This window comes from Bolinopsis microptera, chromosome 6, assembly GCF_026151205.1.
Source record: "Bolinopsis microptera isolate Bmic1 chromosome 6, MBARI_Bmic_1.0, whole genome shotgun sequence".
NCBI classification, from domain to species: domain Eukaryota; kingdom Metazoa; phylum Ctenophora; class Tentaculata; order Lobata; family Bolinopsidae; genus Bolinopsis; species Bolinopsis microptera.
The window spans coordinates 4,693,527-4,715,846 of record NC_087077.1 but is presented as its reverse complement, the minus strand read 5'-3'; the positions used below and the strand labels follow the sequence as shown (position 1 = coordinate 4,715,846).

Sequence of the window (22,320 nt, the reverse complement as noted above, 5' to 3'; positions counted from 1 at the left end):
ATGTGAAAAGCATTGTACTTATGTGTGGTACAAATGACGTGGACTCTATCCTGAACAGCCCTCGCAACATGAGGACTAAACTTCTGTGCCCTGATAGTTTTTCTGGTGATGCTAGAGCTCTTGACTTTACAAACAATTGTATTGAAAAACTTGTACTTTTCCTTCACAAGTGGGCACCTGGAGCTGATATTAAAATTGTTAACTTATTACCTCGGGAGAGTTTCTCCAGAAACAAGGTTATAACTGATATCAATGAGTGTATATCAAATCTGCAAAGAAAATACACCTATGTAAAACTGCTCTCAACCGAGACAAATCGTTTCTTGTTTAGTGATAAGAAAGGCTTTAGAAAATCGTCATTTTTTAGTAGTTATGGAGAGGATAATGTCCATCTCAATGATTATGGCATAGTTAAATTAGCAAGGCACTTGAAGTATCATGCACACCATTAGAATACTGCTGAATACTGACATAACACTCCTACCATCAGTTTTATTTTTACAGTACGACATCCAGACAAATACAACCTGCTTTTATTCTGTTTTTTTAGTTTAAACACAACTTTACAACTTTTATTCATTCCATTGTGAATTAATAAGATTCACAAGATGACAAATTTTAATAATGCAGCTGATAGGTTTCACAACCTCTGCATTGGTCATTGTAACATTCAAGGAGGGCTTCTCAATTTAGCTAAAAGTAATGAACTTTCCCAACTTATTAGAGATCATAAATTAGACATACTTTCCCTAAATGAGATGAATCTTAATGATACTATTGACACAGACACCATAAATATTCCTTCCTCCTTCAACCTTATGCGATGCGACAGGCCAAACAGTTCTAGGGGTGGTTATGGCTTAATGATAAACAAAAAACTAGCTTACACAGAATTAGTTATGGATAGTAAGCTTGATAACATTGAAGCATTATGGGTGAAGCTTAAGAATAGCAAGATCAATGTTTGCTGCTTCTATCGCTCTGGAAATTATTGCAGTGTTGATAACTTTATTGAATACATTCATTTTTGCATGAAAAAATTGAATGGGAAAAAGGTTATCTGGATTGGGGATATAAACATTGACCAGAATAATATCTCATCCACCCAGTACAAAAAATTAGATATGACCTTGAGATGTTACAATCTAGTTCAAACCATTCAAGGGATAACTAGAGTTGCTAAACGTGGAGACAATGTTACCCAGACTACTATTGATGTAATATTCACTAACTGTTATGCAGATTTTGTCCAATCTTCTGTTCTTGATGAACGTATTGGAGATCATCAAGCTATTATGTGTGAGATAGATTGTAAAGTACCTATAGCTCCTAAATTTGATAAGGTTGAAATTAGAAATCATTGTAAACGTAATGTTAAACAATTCTTAGACTATCTAGACACCTGTTCTGATTACAGTCCACTATTGGAAAGTACAGATGTTGAAGCTATCACAGCTGGCCTTTGTCATCATATTGAACAGGCATATGCAACCTTCTTCCCTTGCAAGACCATAGAAAGGCATGAAAAGTTCATACATAAACCTTCTACTGAACTTTTATATGCCATTAATCATACACATTTTCTTCTAAAGAAATTCCGTAAAAAGAAGGATAAGAGAGACAATGGAAATTGCAATAAATGTGGTACATGTAGCAAATGTATAAAGTGTAATGAGGCCTGGGATTGCTACAAGATTCAGAGAAATATTAGAAATAAATTAGCTAAAACCTGCAAAAAGGCTAATGTAATCGATGATCTACAAGTTAAAAGTGCCAAGAATGATCTTAAAGGGATATGGAAAACTATCAAACTGGCATCAAATATGACCCCTGGTACAACTAATTGTCAAACTATCAATGAGAATGATCCTGAGCTATTTAACTTTCATTTTGCAAATGTTGGATCAAGATTACAAAATCAGGCCCCCAATATTGAAAGAGTTAGTTTTACTGATTTTTTACCTCCTAGAACTTCTAATATCTCATTTGATAGATTCCAAGAAATAAATGAAACTGATATCCTAATGTATGTCGAAACGCTCAAGAATGACAAGGCCTCATATGACAATGTGCCTCTATTTTTACTTAAGCAAGCTGTACCACACATAGTTGAGCCACTGACCCACATTGTCAATCTGAGCCTTAATACAGGTGTTGTACCAACCCTTTGTAAAAAAGCTAGAGTAACTCCCATCCATAAGGCAGGAATGAAAGATGATCCTAATAATTACAGGCCAATATCCATCCTTCCACTTGTAGGAAAACTTATAGAATACTTTGTCGGCAAGCAACTCACTGATTACATGGAAGAGAACAAACTTTTCATCCGGCATCAATATGGCTTTCGGAAAAATCACTCCACAACTTATCTGATGTACGATCTGATGGACGAAATATATATGAGTAAATCTAAGTCTTATAAACCAGGAATCATCTTTCTTGATCTTAAGAAGGCCTTTGACACAGTGAATCATGAAATATTGCTTCAAAAATTGGCATATTATGGAATTGGTGGCATTGCTTTAACCTGGTTTAAGAACTTCTTATCTTGTAGATATCAATGCACTAGGATCAATGGCAATCTAAGCTCATTTTTAGAAGTTCTGAGTGGTGTACCACAAGGAAGCATCATTGGGCCTATATTATTTAGTATCTTCATAAATGACATCATTTATGCCTGTAACCTATCTAAGCCCTATCTATTTGCAGATGATGGTGCACTATTCTTTGATCAAACCTGCAGAAGCACATTTATAAACATGAAAATAGAACTTATGACAATCTTTAAATGGCTCAGTGTTAATAAATTATCACTCAATGAAAAGAAGACTGAATTCCTATTGTTTGATTCTGTTGACCAACATGATGAAATAACCATTGATTGTAATGAGGTAACTTTCACAATCAAGGAGTGCAAAGAGACAAAATATCTTGGCCTCATTCTAGATAGTAAATTAAACTTCAAAAGCCATGTAGATTATATTATTAGGAAGGTCATGAAGAGAATTGGTGCCATGTATAGAAGTAAAGCACTGCTACCCATTAAATATAGGAAAATGTTTGCCAATGCACTCATGTTGCCACAATTCGATTATTTAGACACGATCTATTGTAGAGCTGGCAAGACAAAACTTGCTGAACTTGACACTCTGTACAAAAAGGTAGCCAAAATAGCTCTCAACGTTCCAAAAACAGAGAGCAGCCTTAATGTTTATAGAGACATGAAATGGTTACCACTCCATCTTAGACGACAACTCCATCTGTCAAATTATATGTTTAGAATCATCCATGACAATTGTCCTACAAACTTTATGAACAAATTTAGTTACATATCAGGAGGTAGTAGGAGCGGCGAAAGCTGCAACCTTTATGTCAATAGATCAACATCACATAAAAACTTTCAATACTTGGGGGCAAAATGTTGGAATAATGTTCCAACAGATCTACGAAATCTGCCCGATGTTAAAAGCTTTAGTGATTCGTATAAGAAACAGCTACTATCATCTATAACAACAGACCCTAATTATACCGTCGACAATTCATATGACAAATTTTACACTGCAATCATAGTCGCCGATAACTAAGTAACTTCTAATTCTTTTAAATCTGAGGCATATATAATTGATGTATCGAAAAGATATTCCCTTTTTTACCACCTTACCATTCTGATTGATTTTGCACATGACTGACATGTTTTAACTGGAGAAGGGGTTCCCACAGTGGTAGTTTTATAAACCACTTTTAATTTATTGACCTATTATACTTAGTGGTAGTTTTATAGACCACATTTAATTTATTAACTTATCATACTTAGTATTTTTTTTTGGTGACTGTATCACCCAGTTTTAACATTTGATAATTGTACAGTTTATTGACGACACATTGACTGAATGTTATTTTATTTATTATTAATTTATATTCTAGATATTTTATTTATTTTACAACAGACGACAACTTCCTGTTTTTTCTTCTATATTAGTTACTCATATCTCTTGTACAGACTTTTTTACAAGGACATTGACAAATGATACTCACATTAGGCATTCATTATTGCATCTAAATTATTTCACTTGCATTAGGCTTAGAAATTTATTCTCTGGTCAACAGATTTCAAATGTTTAATTAATTTGTAGTATGACAGTAAGGTATATAAGAAGTTATTTAATTTTGCTTGGGCTATTATATTGACTAGGTATTGAGGTTTAATGATGATATGGAATTTGAATTCTATATAAATTTACACTATGTGGTTGGGGCATTTTGCATAGTAAATATGGTTACTACTCATATATATCATATTATTTGATTGGTATTCGATTTCTGATTATTTCTCTAGGAATATGATTATTATATCTCAATTTGGCTTTAGGTAGGGTGCCCCGCTAAAAGAACTGGATTCTTCCAGGAAGCATCCCGTGCACAGAGCTTGGTCTACATATATATTAAATTATTAACCATTCATTCTGTATGTGCACGAAAATTTATTTCAATCAATCAAATCTATCAGAAGTCTCATACAACCTCATCCCTGCACATATTTTTTATTTGAAAATTCAATTAATTGTTATATATATTAATCAAGCGTTACATTACAGCCATGCAAAATTACAATGACATATTTTGATATACTAATTGATAAATGGGACTGCAATATAAGTTGCTTAATGTGAATTTACCGCTCGCGGCAAGGCCCAGTGGTGCAATATCTATCCGATCTAGTGAAGAGGCATTATTTGATGCGCGACACATGCAGTAGTTGCTCTAACCAAAGCCCAAGTCACAGGTGATATTCGTAAAATATTTCTATCATGTCGACACCCCCATTGTCGTTTTACAAACTAGTCCATATAGATTTCATACTACACACACAAAATAACACACACAATACACACCACAGTCAAACATAGAAACTATATATTCACGCATATAACACAAAACACTGATCAGCTCATCCGCTTTACACTAGTGTCTGGACTTGTCTGGAGTGTTCGTCTGGAACGTGGGACGGACTCACAAATATATTGTGTAAACGTAGCGCGCGAAACTTAAATATTGTATAACTCTATCATTTCATTACCCAGCGTGATTTACCGCGCCAGAATAATGAAATGAAGCCGCGCTATATCCGTGAACCTACAGTGACTTATATTTTATATTTTGTATCTCTTACTACGTAACGCGAAATTAAGTTGTATCACACTCCCGGTTTTGGACACCAATGTTAACCTTGCAGCAACTGTGTCAGCCCAATATACTCTAGAAGTATGATCACACTTATTTTAATGAACAAAAGACCCATAATTAATATAATCAGATACTCGTCAACAGCAGCAGTTTCCTTACGTGTGATGTGTTGTCCTTCTCCTTTCTGTGTCCCCGTCGTTTTGTTTTGTGAAATGTATTGTAGTAGTGTTTTAATATTTAAATCGAACGCAACTCAATAGTTAATAATAACAAACACAAATACTATTTTAAATAATTGATTAATATCGATTTATATACGAACCAAACATTAATTAATCTTTAATAACCTTTTATATATGTGTTAAACGATCCAGGGCATATCTAAAATTCGATAATGAACTTCATATATTATTAGTGCCGCGTGCTGATAAATATTCTGGGAATCAATCCACCCAATCGTGGCGATAACATATTTTTGTGCTTGACCGGTTTTAGGTTTGAGTTTGTGCTCCAAAAGTGGTAAATCGGGTGCTAGTAAAGCTCTTGCAGGCAACTGGCTCCTTTTTCCAACTGCTTTTGGTTTAAGCGCTGACTCACATTTGAAACTGGCACTGGTATAATTGTAATATCCTACGAAGTCAGCATGCTATATTATTTTGCAAAACTCGTTTAATATCTTGACAATATTTAAAGTTTATGGTTTTAGGTTTATGCGCGGCGCACGCACCGCTTATATGTTATAGCTCATTCAGCTTCTGTTTTCAGCGCTGTGTTGCTACACACTGTATAGCATGTGGGTCAAGCGCGGTGCCGCGCCTAAACAGCAAAAGATTTATTTATTTTAAAATTCATTTTTGTATCTCAAAAATGATGTAAAGTTTTTAATATGACGAAGAATTAAAGCTATTTCCGGCCGTACAGCCTAAGTGCTAAGCATGCTCGTTAGAAAAACTATGAACAATGAACATAACATGCTAGCTTTCTTTATTTTGTAAGTCGCGTCGGCTGACATCTTGGGTTGTACTGGATGTAACAAGTTTATTATCGGATGTCTACTTATATCTATTATGATATCATTATTCATTGTAATGGCAATAAAATTCAAATTTTGTTTTACTTAAAATTTTGTTTTACTTACAATTTAGCGTTTCTACGATACAGGGGAGCCGCGCACTCGTGCACGGCGGGTCATACAATGCATGACAAATGGCTATTTACTGGGCTGCGCTCAGCCTTGCTCTAACCAAAGCCCTCTCGCTTGCAGTAGCGCGCGACTGCCGAAGGCGGCAAAGGAGGTATATATTCTACTTGTGAAACAAGCGCGTCACGCAGTACGCGTAGACACATGGCTATGTGAACAGTACGCGTATACACATTGCTATGTGAACGCTCAGCTTGTCATTCCGCCTAATCTCTATTTCCGCCTAATCTCTATTTATCATGTTTATGAACATGATAGCCTGAGGTCCCCAGGTAAATGGTTATGTGAACGCGCGCTGCGCAGTAAAGACATGCATAAAACTGCTGCAAATGGGGGCGCGCGACAGCAGCAGTTTCTTTGCACTTTAGCATTTAGTCTCCCTGATATGAGTACAAGGTGGTCATTGACGGATGTTACTCGTCTAAATTTCTTCCAAGTAACTTGACCATTGTTAATGATCAGGCCCGGCGCGCGCTACGTCGTATCACTTGCCATCGGGTCAGAAGAAAGCGGCGCGCGCTACTTCGAAGAAATTTAGACGAGTAACATCCGTCAGATCAACGAAGTAGCGCGCGCCGCTTTCTTCTCGAAATAACCTGAGGACCCCAGGCTATTATGTTCATTAACATAAAGATTTGGCGGAATGACAGGCTGAGCGCGGCCCAGTAAAGGCGATGGAGGTCGTAAATCACTCAGCCCGAATAAAGATTTGGCGGAATGACAGGCTGAGCGCGGCCCAGTAATCTCGAAATGGCCCGACGGCAAGTGCTACGAAGTAGCTTGATTCACGATGTCAATCCTTCGCATCTCGCCGATCTGCTTAAGGTTGCGAGAAGCATTATTGGATGCGCGCGCGCGACCCAGTAGTGCATTGCGCGCCGGGCCAAACCATAAACAATGGTCAAGGTGGTCAGCACTCCGGCAAACACGGATGATGATTGATCAATCTACACCATATACTCGACTGTCACATGACATTTCGAACACGTTCTATATCTACTATGTACTAGGTGGACCTGAATGACTATATTCTGTATTCGAAACCCTAACCCTTGATACACGTTGTATAACTCTTATCACAGAAAAGAGGTATACAACGTATATCAAGTGATATCATATTGTATCACGTTGTGACACCCACGGTCGTTTCACCCTTTATCGTCCTGACGATACAGGGGGAGTTACCTGGGGACCCCAGGCTATTATTTTCATTAACACATTTAACCGAATAAAGATTCGGCGGAATGACAGGATGAGCGCAGCCCAGTAACAGGGGGAGCCGCGCACTTCGTGCGCGGCGGGTCATACAACGTTTGACAAATATCATATGCAACAATAGACACAATAAAACGAGTTGTTCAGATTTAGCCACAAACCGTAATAAAAAGAATTAGAGGTCCGAGTAGGCTATAAAAAAGGCGCTAATAATTGGGGTCAGATTCTACGCTTGTAAACCTTAAAAAGTAATATTATGCACTGAACATTCATTCACATGGGTATTTGCCAAAACCTGGCAGTACTTAACCCAAACACTAAGTGGAAAGTTTAACATGGTTGAAATAAAATCTATTAAAAACACGTAAGCACCAATTGCTCAACATAAATTGTCCCGTATAATTTTTAAAGACCCGTTAACAAATTACATTATAAAGGAACAACTTAAGTAATCTCATCTAGAAGTTTACAAAATAATAAATTATTTGAAAAATAATACAAATTCTTATGAGAGTTTTGTTCCCCTGCTATCTTGTCATACAGCAACAATCATTTAACTCAATTATCTAATCAACTTAATCAGTTCACCACAATTAAAAATTAAAATAATTCTCTCAACAGCTCGCATCATTCATAAAACATTCTCAATTATACAGTATGAAAACCAGTGACACAAATTAGTAGACACCGACCCTTAATACCGCAGACTCTGAGGTTGGGTTGATTTCCCGTACACGGTTACACAGTTGTCCAGACCTGCTGAGACAAGCTTGTAATCGAACGGGTGGAAAGCTAGAGAGATGCTGGGCCCGACTTTTTGACCCATGAACCCTTCGTGGAACTTGATGTCGTTTAGTTTGTCGCCCCATATATTCCATATCCTGAAAAATTATTTTTTTTGTAATGGCTGTTGAATGTTGATGATCCTTATGAGAATATATTTAAAACAGAACTATTCTAAAATGCCAAAAATTAAGCTAAGAAATCTAGCTATAGAAATTAGAATCTAGCTATAGAAACATCAAATAACTGGAAACACCGTATACTGATGTTGGTGTTATAACTATAACACCACCAAGGAGAGCAACAGAGGATAAACAGAGAGAGAAACTGATAAAGAGAAACTGATTTCTAACCTGATTCCCTGATCATGAGAGCCACAAGCCATTACGGGGGCGTAGTTGTGAAAGGCCACAGTTTTAAGGTTGTTGCTGACCACGCTCAGCGTCTTAGGAGCTTCGTGAGCTAACGGCTGATAACGGTCTATACCTGCAGCACCTGATGAGATAAGAGATAAGAGATAAGGCAAGATAAAAGAGCTTCTATTTACAAATAAGACTTAAAGGATGTGAAAAATGACAAAATGAAATAACCGACAAAATGAAATAACCGAAACTTTCAAGCTGAATTAAGATTTGAACTGACATTTTGATTTGCGGAGGTCCCAGAAGCACATGTCTCCTGAGCTGTGTGCTGTATAGATGATCTTATTGTCGTTGTTAGGTTTTATGTGCACGTTCACTACTGCTGTAGACTTGCTCCTTACTGTCTCACCGAAACGCTGAACAATTCTGAGAAGATAGGTGTAAGATTGGACAGGTGTTAAATTAACTGTAATTTTGCAGTGGCAAATTATATTTACAGTGAATTAAACTATTTGGATAGAACATATCTGTACTGTACAATTGAGGCTTACTGTATTTATCATTTTCAAAACTTATGGAAAATTATGATAAATAATTTAAAGCAAATACGAGCCCAACGTATCATCAGAAGTGGGGCCGGTACTTACTGGCTGTGTGTGGGGATCCGGAGGTCAAAAAGCTTACAAACTCCGTCATAAAAACCGGCTAATAACAGGTTTTCTTGCTGATCACTGGCGTCGGGTGTAGTTCTGAAATTCATTTGATTTGTTAACTCTGCTAAAACTGGATTAAAAACTCCCTATTAGATGGCTCACCTCAAGGGAGGAAGCTGATTCACCATTTATTAGTTATTTAACTTTAACAATAAAATAAATAATATTTCTAAAACCTGTCGAACACAGTCATGGAGGTAAGAGGCATCTCTGTCATAGTCTGAATATCTGGGTATCTGGTTTCCTTGAAGACGTTCCACCGTACTATCCTCTTAACTTGTCCAGTTACGAACAGGTTGGAGGTGAACTCGCCGTATGTTAGGATCATTGGTATTTCTGGAATGTAGGTCATTTAGATCTCCATCTTCAGTACGGAATTCAGAAAGAGTTGGACTAACTTATTGAATGAAAACAGAGGGAATGTGACACTTGATTCTCATATAATATAATAATTAATCGAATTTTCAAATAAAAAAGTAACTTACTTTTAACGACCCCCTCGCCAAACGCCTTGAAGGCGCTAGCAAGGGAAAAGGTTTGGGGATCCTCGAATGATCTCCATATGAAAATCTCAGCTTCGTTGTTAACAACGCAAAGAAGTGGTTTTTTGTGGGGATTTAGTAAAATGGCATCTCTTGCTTTCCCTCTCCGGTCACAGCACTCAAACTTGTGAACTGTTCGTGAGCAACCAAAATCCAAGATACTGAAGTGGTAATTTGATTTATAAAGGTGGTAATTTGATTTATAAAGGTGGTAATTTGATTTTTAAGATTTGGTTTAAACTTTGAAGAGCAAGTCTCCAGATGTGGTTTCAGCTAAAACTAGTAAGAACTTGACCCACCTGCAATATGTATCATCAACAACATAAATGTAAGGGTCGAAAGGATGAAAGTTAACTCTGTGGGGGCGGCAGTTGTGTTTGATACCAAAAATTTGAGCTTCTATTCTTTCGTGACCTAAAAAATTGAGGAATATTAAACAGTCATTAAATTTACGAAATCTATAACATGTTATATTATTAGTTTAATACACAAGCTATGATTTTTGACCAAAAATTACAAGCGGAAAAAACGAAGAAGTACCTCTCTTCTCAAGTTCCGCCCGGGCCTTTCTCTTCTTTTCAGCATGTTTCCTATCTCTGATCTGGTTAAGCGCGAAAAGCTCAGAGTTAGGGTCTAATTCCTGGTCCCGTGACAGGAGCGGTTTAGCAAATGAGGCTTCACACCAGTCGGAGAACTCAGTAGATACGATGAGGGCAGGGCTCTCCTCAGGGTGTGTTGGTGGACGTTCTTCTTCGTAATCTTCCTTTATAACATTGAGTTTGGCATGTCAATCAAGATAATTGTATTTTGATAAATCTGATAAATTTGGAAAATTTTAATCAGGGCCTGTTCGATATGACTTTTTAGCTTTCAGAATAATGCAATATTCCAACAACATTATTACTAAAATAAGAAGAAATAAAAACCTTTGGGCCCTTGCCGAAGATAGTCCTTTTAGAGCTGTACTGGCTGTAATGATACACGATCGGGCTGGTGGGACCCATGACTCCTAAATTAGAAATATTCGATCCAGGCGAGCTCCTGGACTCTGGAGATGAATCACTTCTGAAAATAATAACATATCCAGAGCTGCTAGACTCAGATGACGAGTCACTTCTGAAATAAAAGCGCGTCTTACTCGAACTAATGAGCCTGAGAACAATTTGGAAAGGTTCAAAAAAAGTTAATGTTGCCGAATTTCTTACCCGATGGCGGTTTCTGATGATTTGCGGCTGTTGTTGATTTTTGGGATTTTCTTTTCGATGTAGAAGACCACTTTGGCTGAAAGGTTACGAACTTCTTGGTGGGGGTCTCTTTCGAGTCCTTTGAGACACTGTGAGTACAGATGATATAATTGTGAAAAAAGTGGAGAACACAAAATATTACCACTAATGAAATCTTCAAATTAATTTTTTAAAAAGTTAAAACTTACTTTCCAAGTCTCCACAAATTTGTTCCCGGAGGTGAGTCTGCTTTGAGGTGAGAGCAAGGAGCTCTTCATGGATAACTTCTTGCTCCTGCTAGAGTCGAATGAAGGCGAGCTGGCTGAAAATTTAAACTGATTAACTATGCTCACATTCCGATGCATCTGGATTACAACTATTTAATTAAGGGGCCGTGGGAAGGGGTGGGTGATAGTCTATAGGTGCTTTGATACTGTTTGTTTGGGGAGTTCACCAGAAGTAAACTCGGCACTAACGTCTTTTATTTACATCAATCATAGAAAACGTGAGTAGCTCTGGCGACTTCGTGGTGCAGGTGGTTTCGTCAAATTACGTTTCTTATTAAAATTTTAAATTGATATTGTTTTTAGAAGAAAATTTAGATAGGGTTTAACATTAAAAAAGTTGTTAATCGAGTTAGTCAGTCGCCAGGAGCGCTAATGAATGTGTTGGTAGAAAATTCTGTCACAATTTAAATTCATTCAATATATATTATATACGTTTTGTTTTGGTACGTTACAATGTTAACATTCGGTCAGTGATATAAAAATTGCAGAGTTAACTATCGCGTTAGGTTACTAGTTCTCCGTGTACATTAAAGTCGGAATTTCGTGATTTCTAGAGGACTGACGGAGTCCACAAATATTTTCAATTTCCCAGGTATTAAGTTCTCCTTGTTTTTGTATTTTAATCAGGACCGCTTTTGTGAGATTTTTGAAGACGTTCATTGAGTGATATATTGATGGTGGGGTTGGTTCTGCTTTTAAAATCATATTACACAACAGTGGTCCTTTGAAGAAGACGGAATTCCTGTAAATAATTGGCCCGTAAATTTCCAGCCATTTTTATTTTCCCCAAAGCTGATTGTATCAGGGTGTGGAGTGTTCTGAGGAAATGTTCCATGCACTGAGTTAGGAAGGAGATTATTTTTATTTTTATTTTTTAAAGAGAGGCTTGGCCTGGATGGCCCACGAGAGGATAGCATGTGGATGATTTGCCTACCTCTGGGGTACCGGGTATGTCAGTCCTATGGGAGGATGCCGGGGGTAATCAGAATGTGTAATGTAGGATGATGGTAAGTGTTGTAAGATGTGTCGTGTATGAACGCTTAAGTGGCAACTGGGTGTGGAAGAGAAAGGTGAACTAAGACAACATGTGAGTAGTCGCTTTGTCACACCAGTCTGGTACAGCTCCTCCGGCACAATTAAGCGTTTGGTGCGGTTTGCGATGTGTTGGTTGTCGAATATGTCATTGACGGAGAGGTAATAGTCCTGGAAATATTGACCTCTTATTTGGGCAATAGCCGGACACTGTCCTAGAAAGTGTGAGAAAGTTTCCTCTCCGTCGCCGCACATAGGACAAGCACTCTGCACTGGTGCTTGATTTGCGAATGGTATGGAGGTGTTTACTGTTTGTTTAAGCCACAATGTCCCGTGATGAGTTGCAGTGCAGTTCTGTAATTTTGTCTGTTGTTGCTGAGTGTATTGTTAAGATTTTTGATGATGTTGATGTGTTTGTGACCGAGTGTCAGTTTAGTGTGTCTGGGTCCATCAGTTAACCCCCCCCCCCCCCCCCCCCCAGTTAACCAGGTTTCCTGATTAAGTCTGGTGACTTTGTCGTCGATCAGGCGTTTGATGTAAGATTGTGGAATAGGGCACTTCCAAAGTGGATTCACTGGTTGTGCCAATCTTGGCCAGCTCATCTGCTTTCTCATTACCCCACAATCCGATGTTTGCAGCTATCCATCGGATCTAGGGAGGAGATTACTGAATTTAAAAAGCTTGTGCATGAAAATGGCTGAACATATTGCAATGTTTTTATGGATAGTGAGGATGTTCAGATCATCAAACGTCTTCTTGGTACCACTGGGAAGCGTTCCATTCTCGTAAAAATATCTAACAAAATACAGTCGATCATGGAGATTGATTTGTGATAAGTTTTTGCCTAACCTAATTTGCTTTGCTACAACAAGAATATCGTGAGCCGTGATGTGCGACTCCAAAACTTACAAGATATAACAGAATTGCTAAGAGATTCCTCGTCCTCGCAGATAGACACACGTTGCATCGCCTTAGCGGCCAAATCGTCTGTATAAGTTAGTGCGGCACTCAGAAACTTTTGTTCGTACTGCTGGACATATCTCGAGAGGGCTACCACAACTTCCTGAATAATAATACACGCTAAACATCTAAAGAGACTTAATGTACATATCGGATTCCGATATAGTCGAAAATAGGCGTGCCCTCCTCAACACCTGGTGTAATGTAAATTTGTGATCATATAATATCATGAAAAACAGTACAGCCAGCTTGTAGCTGAATGTGGTCGGGTTTAAGTTCACTTTTTCTACCACAGACTGTACCAATTAATAAATATAATCCAGATTATGTAACTTTAGTGTATTAGCTATATTTATGCCATAGAAGCAACTGCATATTCATGCCACTTTCATTTTGATTTAGGTGAACAAATTTATCAATTAAAATCCAAGCTAACATCACAGAGGGACAATTTCGTGAAGTTTGTAGGTAAGCGATTATTTTATGACTGAATTTTGTTTGATGAGAGTTGATTTTAATGCCACCTTCAGTTACCATACTTTAGCTTCCGAGTGATTTCTCAAATTTTGGATTATACTGTATATTTTGTTTTGGTTTGGTAACCAATAAAACTTTTGTGTTATCAGTTATGTGGCTGGTTGAAACTTTATTTTTTCTTATTTTTGAAGCATACTTTGACAGCGAGAAGTAGAGAGTATAGACAAGCTCCCGCTTTGTTGTTTATTCCCTTTTATTTGGTTCGACATTTCGTTGTGTGTTGTGCGTGTGGTCGAATTGCAATACAATACATAACGCGCACACATGAGCGCGCACAAAAATTTGGCAGCCCAATCTAGCGCGATAAAGGCCTTAAATTTATGACCGCCCTTCGGCTTTCCGTCTAAAATATCAGTAGACCCTCTTCTAGAGCCAAAATTACAAACAAGTCAAGCAGCAACCATTACAAGCCCGCCGTGATGCCTTCAGGGGCTGTTAAAGACAATAAGTCATCCTTACAATTGAGAACCTTCCAATATTTAGTGTGTTCTTTTCCATGTGAGAGGAGAAACACTGATATTATCCTCGAAACACTATCCACTAAGTCACTGACGTTATTGCTAAATGATGCCAAGTATTATACTGTATACGCTATACGCCGCAACTTTGTGTCAAATTGTGTGCATCTCATTATAAAAACGATATTTGCGATTAAAATTTAAAATTTTAAAGTAAGTATTGCATTGCCATCAAAATCGACTCTTTCATTTGATTTAATTCCAAACATAACAACTTCTGAGTGTTAGAAGAAAATTTGCCAAGAAAGCTGCTGGTTCATTCTCTTCAATCTTATTCCATCATGTAACTGATAAAACATAAAAACGAAATTAATATTATTATCAACACACTATACTTTTGAACATTTAACAGATATTACAGTTTTTGAAAACTATAGCTATGTTAACAATGTTACATCACAGTCTCAGTTCAAATATTTACAGAGAGTAGTTGCTTCTTTAGACTTTCAGAACACATTAACGAGACTGCGAAGTGAGACTAATTAGGTATCATGGTATAAACATGGTTGATAATTTCACACCAATCTCTTTCTTTGAGCTGGTATTTCCTTTTCACCGTCTCTACTGCTGCTACAGAATCATGGAAGGACATCCCCTCCGGCTCGAATGGATTGGGATCTATGTAGGTCTGTCTTGCCACCTCGTTTAATATCTTCAAAGTTGCACCGACTGCTGTTTCCGTCATTCTATCAGCTACTTCGTCTTCAGTTTGTTTTAGCTCTTTCATGAGAGGTCTTATTGGAAATATGTGAACAAGCTCTGGTTTACAGCAAGCTTGTTGAGAAATGTTAGATTTTGCTTCATTGACCAGCTTCTGCCCACTTTCTCCAGAACCATCCAACAATTCAATGAGGAAAATCATCGAATTAAAAACTTCCAAATTGAAAACAGATATCATCAGTTCAATCATGCAGTTGGTTCCTTTATTCAGTTTCCCGTTGTTCTCCAAAATCAACAGAAAAGTGTTCATTCCAAAGCCTGACTTGTACCTCTTCTTGAAGTTGAGGTAGTTCGCCATGACATTGATCTGTTGTTGAGCCACGCTCGATGCAATCTTCTCACTTTTATCAATACTCCCTGCAATGTGGAACCTCAGCCCCAAACCGTACACTTTGAGCACGTTTATCAGCGTGTACCTTATCTTATCTTCTTTAATTGCCAGCATGTCTTTTATCATTTTAGTATCCTCTGATTTGTCCAGACTGAGCGACAGGTTAGCTCCTGCTCTTCCTTCTGCATACGATATACCAATGTGGTCCTCAATTTCCTTACCCAGAGGGTCCAGGAAACATTTAAACATCATGTTGCCTAACATCCTGTTCTTTTCCTGGTCGTTACCCAGAATCACAATATCAAACTTGGTTTCGCAGAACATCTTCAGCTTGGCTATTATAATGTGTTGCTGTGACATGGGTTTGTTCATGTAAGTGTTCCAGTCTAGTTCCTGTTCGCTCTGTTTCATGTTGCCTCCCGCCCCGAAGTAATCAGGCATGTAGTAGTTGTTGAAGCCATGATCGTCAGACGTCCTAGGAAGTAATGTTGGCATTTTGCCAGACCGGGCTTTGCTCTTGCTAACAGTTGAGGAGTCAGTTACTGCAGAATCTTTCTTTCCCATCGTAGTTTTTCGTATAATGGTCCCCGAAATGGACTCCCTGCGTCTTGAAGCTATAACTAAATTATAACAGACGGCTAACTTCTCAGAGAGGGTAGCGTCAATAAATGGCTATAAAGTTTAGGTTTTATGGTTGGCACTTAGTCGAACATTCCATCTCAAAGTTCTAATGGTTGAAATGGTTGTAATGGTTGTAATGGATGAATTAGAGTGTTTCTTTGCATTTTATAGAATTTATCATGGATATATGGGTTAACCTGTCACAGCATTACAATACGATTGTTCAATTACTAACTATGCTTTTAACAGATGTAACTGCAGGAATCAGATGACGGCATCATACCAACCCTCGAATAATATATTCTATTAAGTGGGAACGCCGGACGAGATGGTCAGCATGTTTTGAATTCACCCAACGAGATAAAATGACGTCAACGGATTTGGCTTGAATTCGTAAATATAGATACACGAGACATATTTTGAATATGAAAAAGATTGTGGGAGATAATCTTTTAAGTTATGAGACCTATATCATGACTTCAGAATATTAAATATGTAGAATATTATAGAGCCTTTCTTGGAAAAATTATGATAATAGCCACGGTGTCAGAAAAAAGGGCACGTTTAAACAATTATATGTGTAATTGAGGATTCAGCGTTCAAAATTCAATATAATCGATTTCACGTTCAGCAAAAAATACACCATGGCTTCATCTTGCAACATATTCAGATTTATTCTTAATATGATTTACGATTTTTTTTAGCGTGGCTTAAACCCAATGTTAAACAATGTTAAACAATGCTAAACAATGTTAAACAATGTTAAACAATGTTAAACAATGTTAAACAACGTTGAAAAACGTTAAACAATTTTAAACAATGTTAAACAATGTTAAACAATGTTAAACAATGTTAAATAATGTTAAACAATGTTAAACAATGTTAAACACAATGTTTAAATCTGGTTCCCATGGCGAGACTTGCATAAAATGTTATCGGCTTATTTTACTTGAATACTCCTAGGAAGATCTAACCTTTCTAACAAGAGATGATCCATCCCCACAGGACTTGAGGAGATTACAAGCTATCTTGTGTTCTATACTCTCTCCGTGATCGCTCTCTTTTCTGCGAGTGTTCAGGAAGGTTCCTAGCGCGTACACTGCCGAGGTCCGCGTCTGATGGGAGGTGTGGTCAGTGTTCTACTCATAGTGGGCGGTAAATTTATCACAGACAAAGGGGTGAAAATAAGGGCAAAATATCAGCTTGGAAAAGGTAAAGTTGAGATTGACACGTTGAAAGTAACTTACTCAGTACCCAGTAATATTAGTAGCCAGTGTAACCCCCCCCCCAGTGTAACCCCCCAGTGTAACCCCCCCCCAGTGAAACCCCCCCAGTGTAACCCCCCAGTGTAAACTGTAACCCCCCCCCAGTGTAACCCCCAGTGTAACCCCCAGTGTAAACCCCCCAGTGAAACCCCCCCCAGTGTAACCCCCCAGTGTAAACTGTAACCCCCCCCCCCCAGTGTAACCCCCAGTGTAACCCCCAGTGTAACCCCCAGTGTAAACCCCCCAGTGAAACCCCCCCCCCCCAGTGTAACCCCCCCCCCCCCCCCCCCCCCCAGTGTAAACTGTAACCCCCCCCCCCCCCCCCCCCCGGCCCCCAGTGTAACCCCCCAGTGAAACTAACCTCAGGATGGGGATGGTCCAGCAGTTTGATAATATGAGTATCAATAGTGTTAGCTCGGACACTAGCCCACAGCGCTTTCTCATTCCTATCCCACAAGTTAGCCAGACACAGAACCGCACAGTTCTGCAGCTTACTCGACTTGTTCGGGCTCGACATGTCTATCAAGCAGTCGTCTAGTTCTTTGATCAAGTTTTCACCTAGCAGTATCTCCTGTGATATTGAATATATAATGATTGAATAAAATGTTCAGATAGTTTCCTTTTAAATGTAAATAACAGCCTCCATTTTACTTAAAAGAGGAATTAAAATGATCAAAAGCTAATTAAAAACTTCAAGTTACTCCTAAAAACCTGGTTTTTCTGAGAGTTTTTAGCGAGTATTGAAAGACAGAAACACGACATAGCCCTGGTCTGTGACCTCATATCAGGATCATTTAACATGTTGACAAAGAAGCGTCTACACTCGGGCTGGTTCAACACCACGTCAGCTGTTGAGTGTCGTCTGTCTGTGGCGAGGATCTGGGAGATGTTACCCGTTAAGTTGGGTGTTATCATGAAATAGTTAATATTAAGCCAAAAATACCACTTCAATCCTTCAGAACATGTTAAGAACATTCTATACCCCCCCCCCCCCCCCCCTTCATACGATGAAATACAAACCTTAGCCCAGATGAGGACCATTATGTACTTATAATCCCTTGAGGGGGTCGTCAGTAACTGTCTGATGTAAGGTAGGATGCCCACATCCAGGAACTTCTGAACTGCGTACGGACCTCTGTCCAGGAACTTGCCCACTAGTTCTAGGGTCTCTTCACGGTATTGTGCGCTCATCAGCATCTAGTGGAGGAGGGATTACAGTAACAATTCTACAGTTAAAGTTTACTCCTACAACTCTTCGTGCATCTCGTTTTGCTCCCGTGGACGGAATAGAAGACGATAAGTATATATTACAGTATTATAGTATCTGAGCTACCGTTATTAATGATGGTTCAAAGCCATTTGAGTCTGAAATTGTGCAAGAAACGACAAACTGTGAGCAAGTCTGTTGATGGTGAAAGTGGCTAGATATTTCATAATCCACCTGCAGTAGGACTGGTAGCTGTCTGGAGTCCACTTTATCGTACTTTCCGTACTGAGTAAGGTTCACTTTAAACTCAGTTAGCTGATCGAAGAAAAAGGTACTGATCTGACCGTGTAGCGCTGGCCGGGTCGGTCTAATCTTCCTCAGAGATAATTCTGTCATGATACTGTCCAGAGCTAGATCCCATGATCTCCACAGGGGGTGTCCTGAAGTTAAATCCAGTTAACTCCAGTAACTAGAACTATACCTATTAACTAGTAATTAGTGACTAGTAACCAGTAATTAGCGTTACTCTCACGAGATGATGCAATGTACCATTAATGTCGACTCCATTTTATCGTACTGAAAAGTGTCTAACCCCTTTTATTGAACTTTTAAGACAAATTCGATGCAAATGAAATCTTGCCCGGGGGCCAGTTGAAGATGAAATCAATAAAGTTAATTTGACAATAGATAGTAGTATACCAGCAAGAGAAGGCAGGTGAGGGTGAGTAACTGGAGTAACATTGTAAGCCCTCATTACCCTGTCAGCCAGGATGTGACCCCTGAAGAGCAGACCCACAGGTTTACAGTTCCTGAAGAGCTCCTTAAACCTGGCGTAGTCAGGCTCTATCTGCCAGGCTAGCGTGTCCAGCACTGCAGTCAGCACCCAATCTAACTCTCCGGCCATTGTACTTCTAGCACTGTACTTTCCAGGGATATTATCCAGATACTCGATACAGTCTATGATATGAATGTTTGTTATCTTCTGTTGGTGGAACCAGTAGTGTAGGGCTGTCTTCACGGTGGAGGTGAGGCAGGACGTGTAGAGGTCGGCTGGTATTTCCGGGTTTTGGGGCAGCATCTGAAACAAATTGTAAACTGTATAAGGGCTTTAGAATCTAGATACTTCTACACACATGGGAGGATAGTACTCAAGTAATCGGGGCTTCCCGCCTCCCGTTCAAACCAGTTATTGTAAATTTTGGATTTGACCAAGTAGACTTATAAACCAAATCAGCAATTTTAATTATTTTGTTGATAAGATTAAGAAAACATTAACATAATAAGAATGCATTAATCATACTGATTAAACCTGGTTTTTGTTACAAGCAGCTAGATGCAGACATTCTTCCTCAAACCGAGGTTCGGGAGCATCTCTACAACTGCTCTTCCAGGCTTCCTTCTTTTCACGAGCTAACTCGTTAAATCTCTGGACTATCAGACCTGACAAGTAATAGTAATAGTAATAGTGATTGTGAACCTGCTATTCAGACAAATTAACACGTTAAATTTCATGGTAAATTATGACATGTGTTCCTTATAACTAAGGTTTCAAATTTTTAAAATACCAAAACCTTTAAATTTACAAATTCTAGCAATAACCATAGGGTATTTCAAAAGTACGATGGGGAATGTTTATCTAATCGATGAAAAAGTAAAATCCTTCAGTAAGTTTTAAATATAAAATAATAATATAAGTAAATATAGAATATAAATTAAAATAATAATAAAAGTAAGAGAAATGATACCAACCAGCATTATCACAGTCCCAAATGTAGAGCGCGGGAGCTTCAAGCTTTTCCATGAGGGTAGCAAGCGGAACAACTGTGTAGAGTATTGTTGGGGTTTCAAATTTGATATATCTCTTCTTATCCGGTTCTGCCGACAATGAATGACTGAATTCATGAATGGAGCAATAGCCAAGGAGAATCGATCCCATCCCGACCAACCAAAACGTTGAGTTAAGTGACATCAAGTTGAAGAAGTCTCTATTCGCAAAGTTAAAGCGTTGAATCATATTTTAGCGGTAAAACTACACACCTCCTATTTGGTGAACAGGAAATATAAACATGATATCGAATCTCCTTCGACCACAGCCTCATTGGTCGACAGCCCCAATCAAGAAGAGTAGAATCACAAAATCAATTTTAACCAAAAAAAAACTGATTAATTTTCAATCATGCAGCTCTGATCAATCTTGTTTCCAGATAAAATAGCGAAAGATATCGTAATATTCAATGCCTATAATTGAGAAATCAATAAGACAATTAGACCTGTGTAGTGCATTATTGTACCATTGACAACCCAGATACATTTTCCATTTTCTGAGGAAGGATGGCTGCAGGACATCGCTCCGTGACCATTGTAATAGAATATCACTCTGTATCCTTTTCCAACATGCTTCCGGACTTGATCACAAGCACTGTAAACCTTGTTTGGAGCACAGTCCATCTCTACCTGGGTCGAGGATTAGCCTTTTAAACGGTGTGCTTTCTTTTAGTCTGTGTAGCATACTTTCCTTAATAATAATAAGTGACTTACAATATAAATTACTTGTTAAAAATAACATTTAAGTGATAAAAGTTGTAATTTAAAAGCTTACTCTAATTGGTCCTCTGTCGCGGTCATTATAACGGCTTATCTTTTTCTGAGCCTGGGGAAGGATTGATGTGAACTGCCGTTTAAGGTTCTCTTTGATTCTGGTCTTCGCTTTTGTCAAGTCTAGCTGTGTCGGATCTGAAAATGAGGAGCTGTGAATAACAAGGAATGACATCAGGTGGAATAAGAATTTCGGATAAAAGTTTGGAGGAAAAACAAAGAGATTACAGTTCTTAACAAAATTTTCTTCCGTAAATCATATTTGAAAATTAAATTAAATCGTTTCTATCGAGTTGAAAAAAAAAACAATGCTCATTCAGTTAAACAAAAATCAGTTAAACAAAAATCAGTTAAACAAAAATTTCATGGCGTTTATTACAGAATAAACAAGTTTACAATAAATCAATTTTATATTTAAAGGAATCCTAATTATTTTGACTGCCTGGTATCTACTTACCAACCCAAGTCTCTTTGACAGCACAAGGTGTAATTCTCTGTTTCTCAGGAGGTATTATGCCAATCATAGAAATAATTATAATAACAGCCCCATTTGTTCGAACCTGTGGTATTATTATCATTACTATTAGACACAGTTAATTGAATTAAGGTAAGTAAGCTAATATTTTGAGAATTCACAGCTATATTATGATAATGAGTAATAAAAAATATGAGGAATTGAAAAAAAAACAGGATATAATAGATGATTCTTAGGAATATACCTTTGTTTCTTCAATTGCTGTTATGGTGTTCTTATTGCCGACAATTTCTTCTTTGTGTACAGGATCATTGAACAGGACTCTGATTCTATGTTCTCCATCATCATCATACAAACCATCCATTATGTGAGGTTAAACTCTTTCGTCACATCATGATCACTTCATCCATTTGCTTGATAAAGAAACAGTCAGTATTAAGTATGTGCTTTCAATCATTAAATCACAGCTTGTAGTAAAATGCAAATGCATCATTACCAGCCTGAATTTATGTCTAGCCAACTCTTCTAGCCACCAACTTATAACAAGAC

General features: G+C 38.0%; 2 protein-coding genes across 4 annotated transcripts in view; one reads left to right on the top strand and one right to left on the bottom strand.

Annotated features, from left to right (window-relative positions):
• The window catches only part of LOC134817595 (dynein intermediate chain 3, ciliary-like), a 120,915-nt gene that overhangs the window by 1,762 nt on the left and 96,833 nt on the right, over positions 1-22,320 (top strand). The window lies entirely within an intron of this gene.
• Positions 7,740-22,193, bottom strand: LOC134816894 (regulatory-associated protein of mTOR-like). 2 transcript variants are annotated; one of them, XM_063825896.1, is made up of 24 exons: positions 22,016-22,193; positions 21,754-21,856; positions 21,301-21,434; positions 20,972-21,155; positions 20,451-20,522; positions 20,011-20,141; positions 19,401-19,779; positions 18,936-19,141; positions 18,515-18,691; positions 18,206-18,373; positions 17,856-18,065; positions 17,204-17,344; positions 13,452-13,605; positions 11,433-11,545; positions 11,206-11,333; positions 10,927-11,116; positions 10,541-10,763; positions 10,300-10,414; positions 9,944-10,161; positions 9,635-9,794; positions 9,393-9,494; positions 9,026-9,171; positions 8,737-8,878; positions 7,740-8,481 (listed from the first exon to the last, which is right to left on the bottom strand). In XM_063825896.1, the coding sequence occupies exons 1-24, from the start codon at positions 22,133-22,135 to the stop codon at positions 8,295-8,297; spliced, it is 3,903 nt and encodes a 1,300-aa protein (XP_063681966.1). In that variant the 5' UTR covers positions 22,136-22,193; the 3' UTR covers positions 7,740-8,294. The 2 variants fall into 2 exon arrangements, with proteins under 2 accessions (XP_063681966.1, XP_063681967.1); XM_063825897.1 differs by having other exon boundaries at positions 10,927-11,065.

What these genes read in the sequence shown, in the direction of transcription:
- LOC134816894 (XM_063825896.1), bottom strand. Translation starts at nt 22,135, where the DNA reads ATGGATGGTTTGTATGATGATGATGGAGAACATAGAATCAGAGTCCTG. An exon ending in TACAATAATGCACTACACAG is followed by an intron (nt 20,523 to 20,971) that starts GTCTAATTGTCT and finishes TACTCTACACAG; the next exon opens with TTGTTCCGCTTGCTACCCTC. An exon ending in TGGACCATCCCCATCCTGAG is followed by an intron (nt 17,345 to 17,855) that starts GTTAGTTTCACT and finishes ACCTCCCATCAG; the next exon opens with ACGCGGACCTCGGCAGTGTA.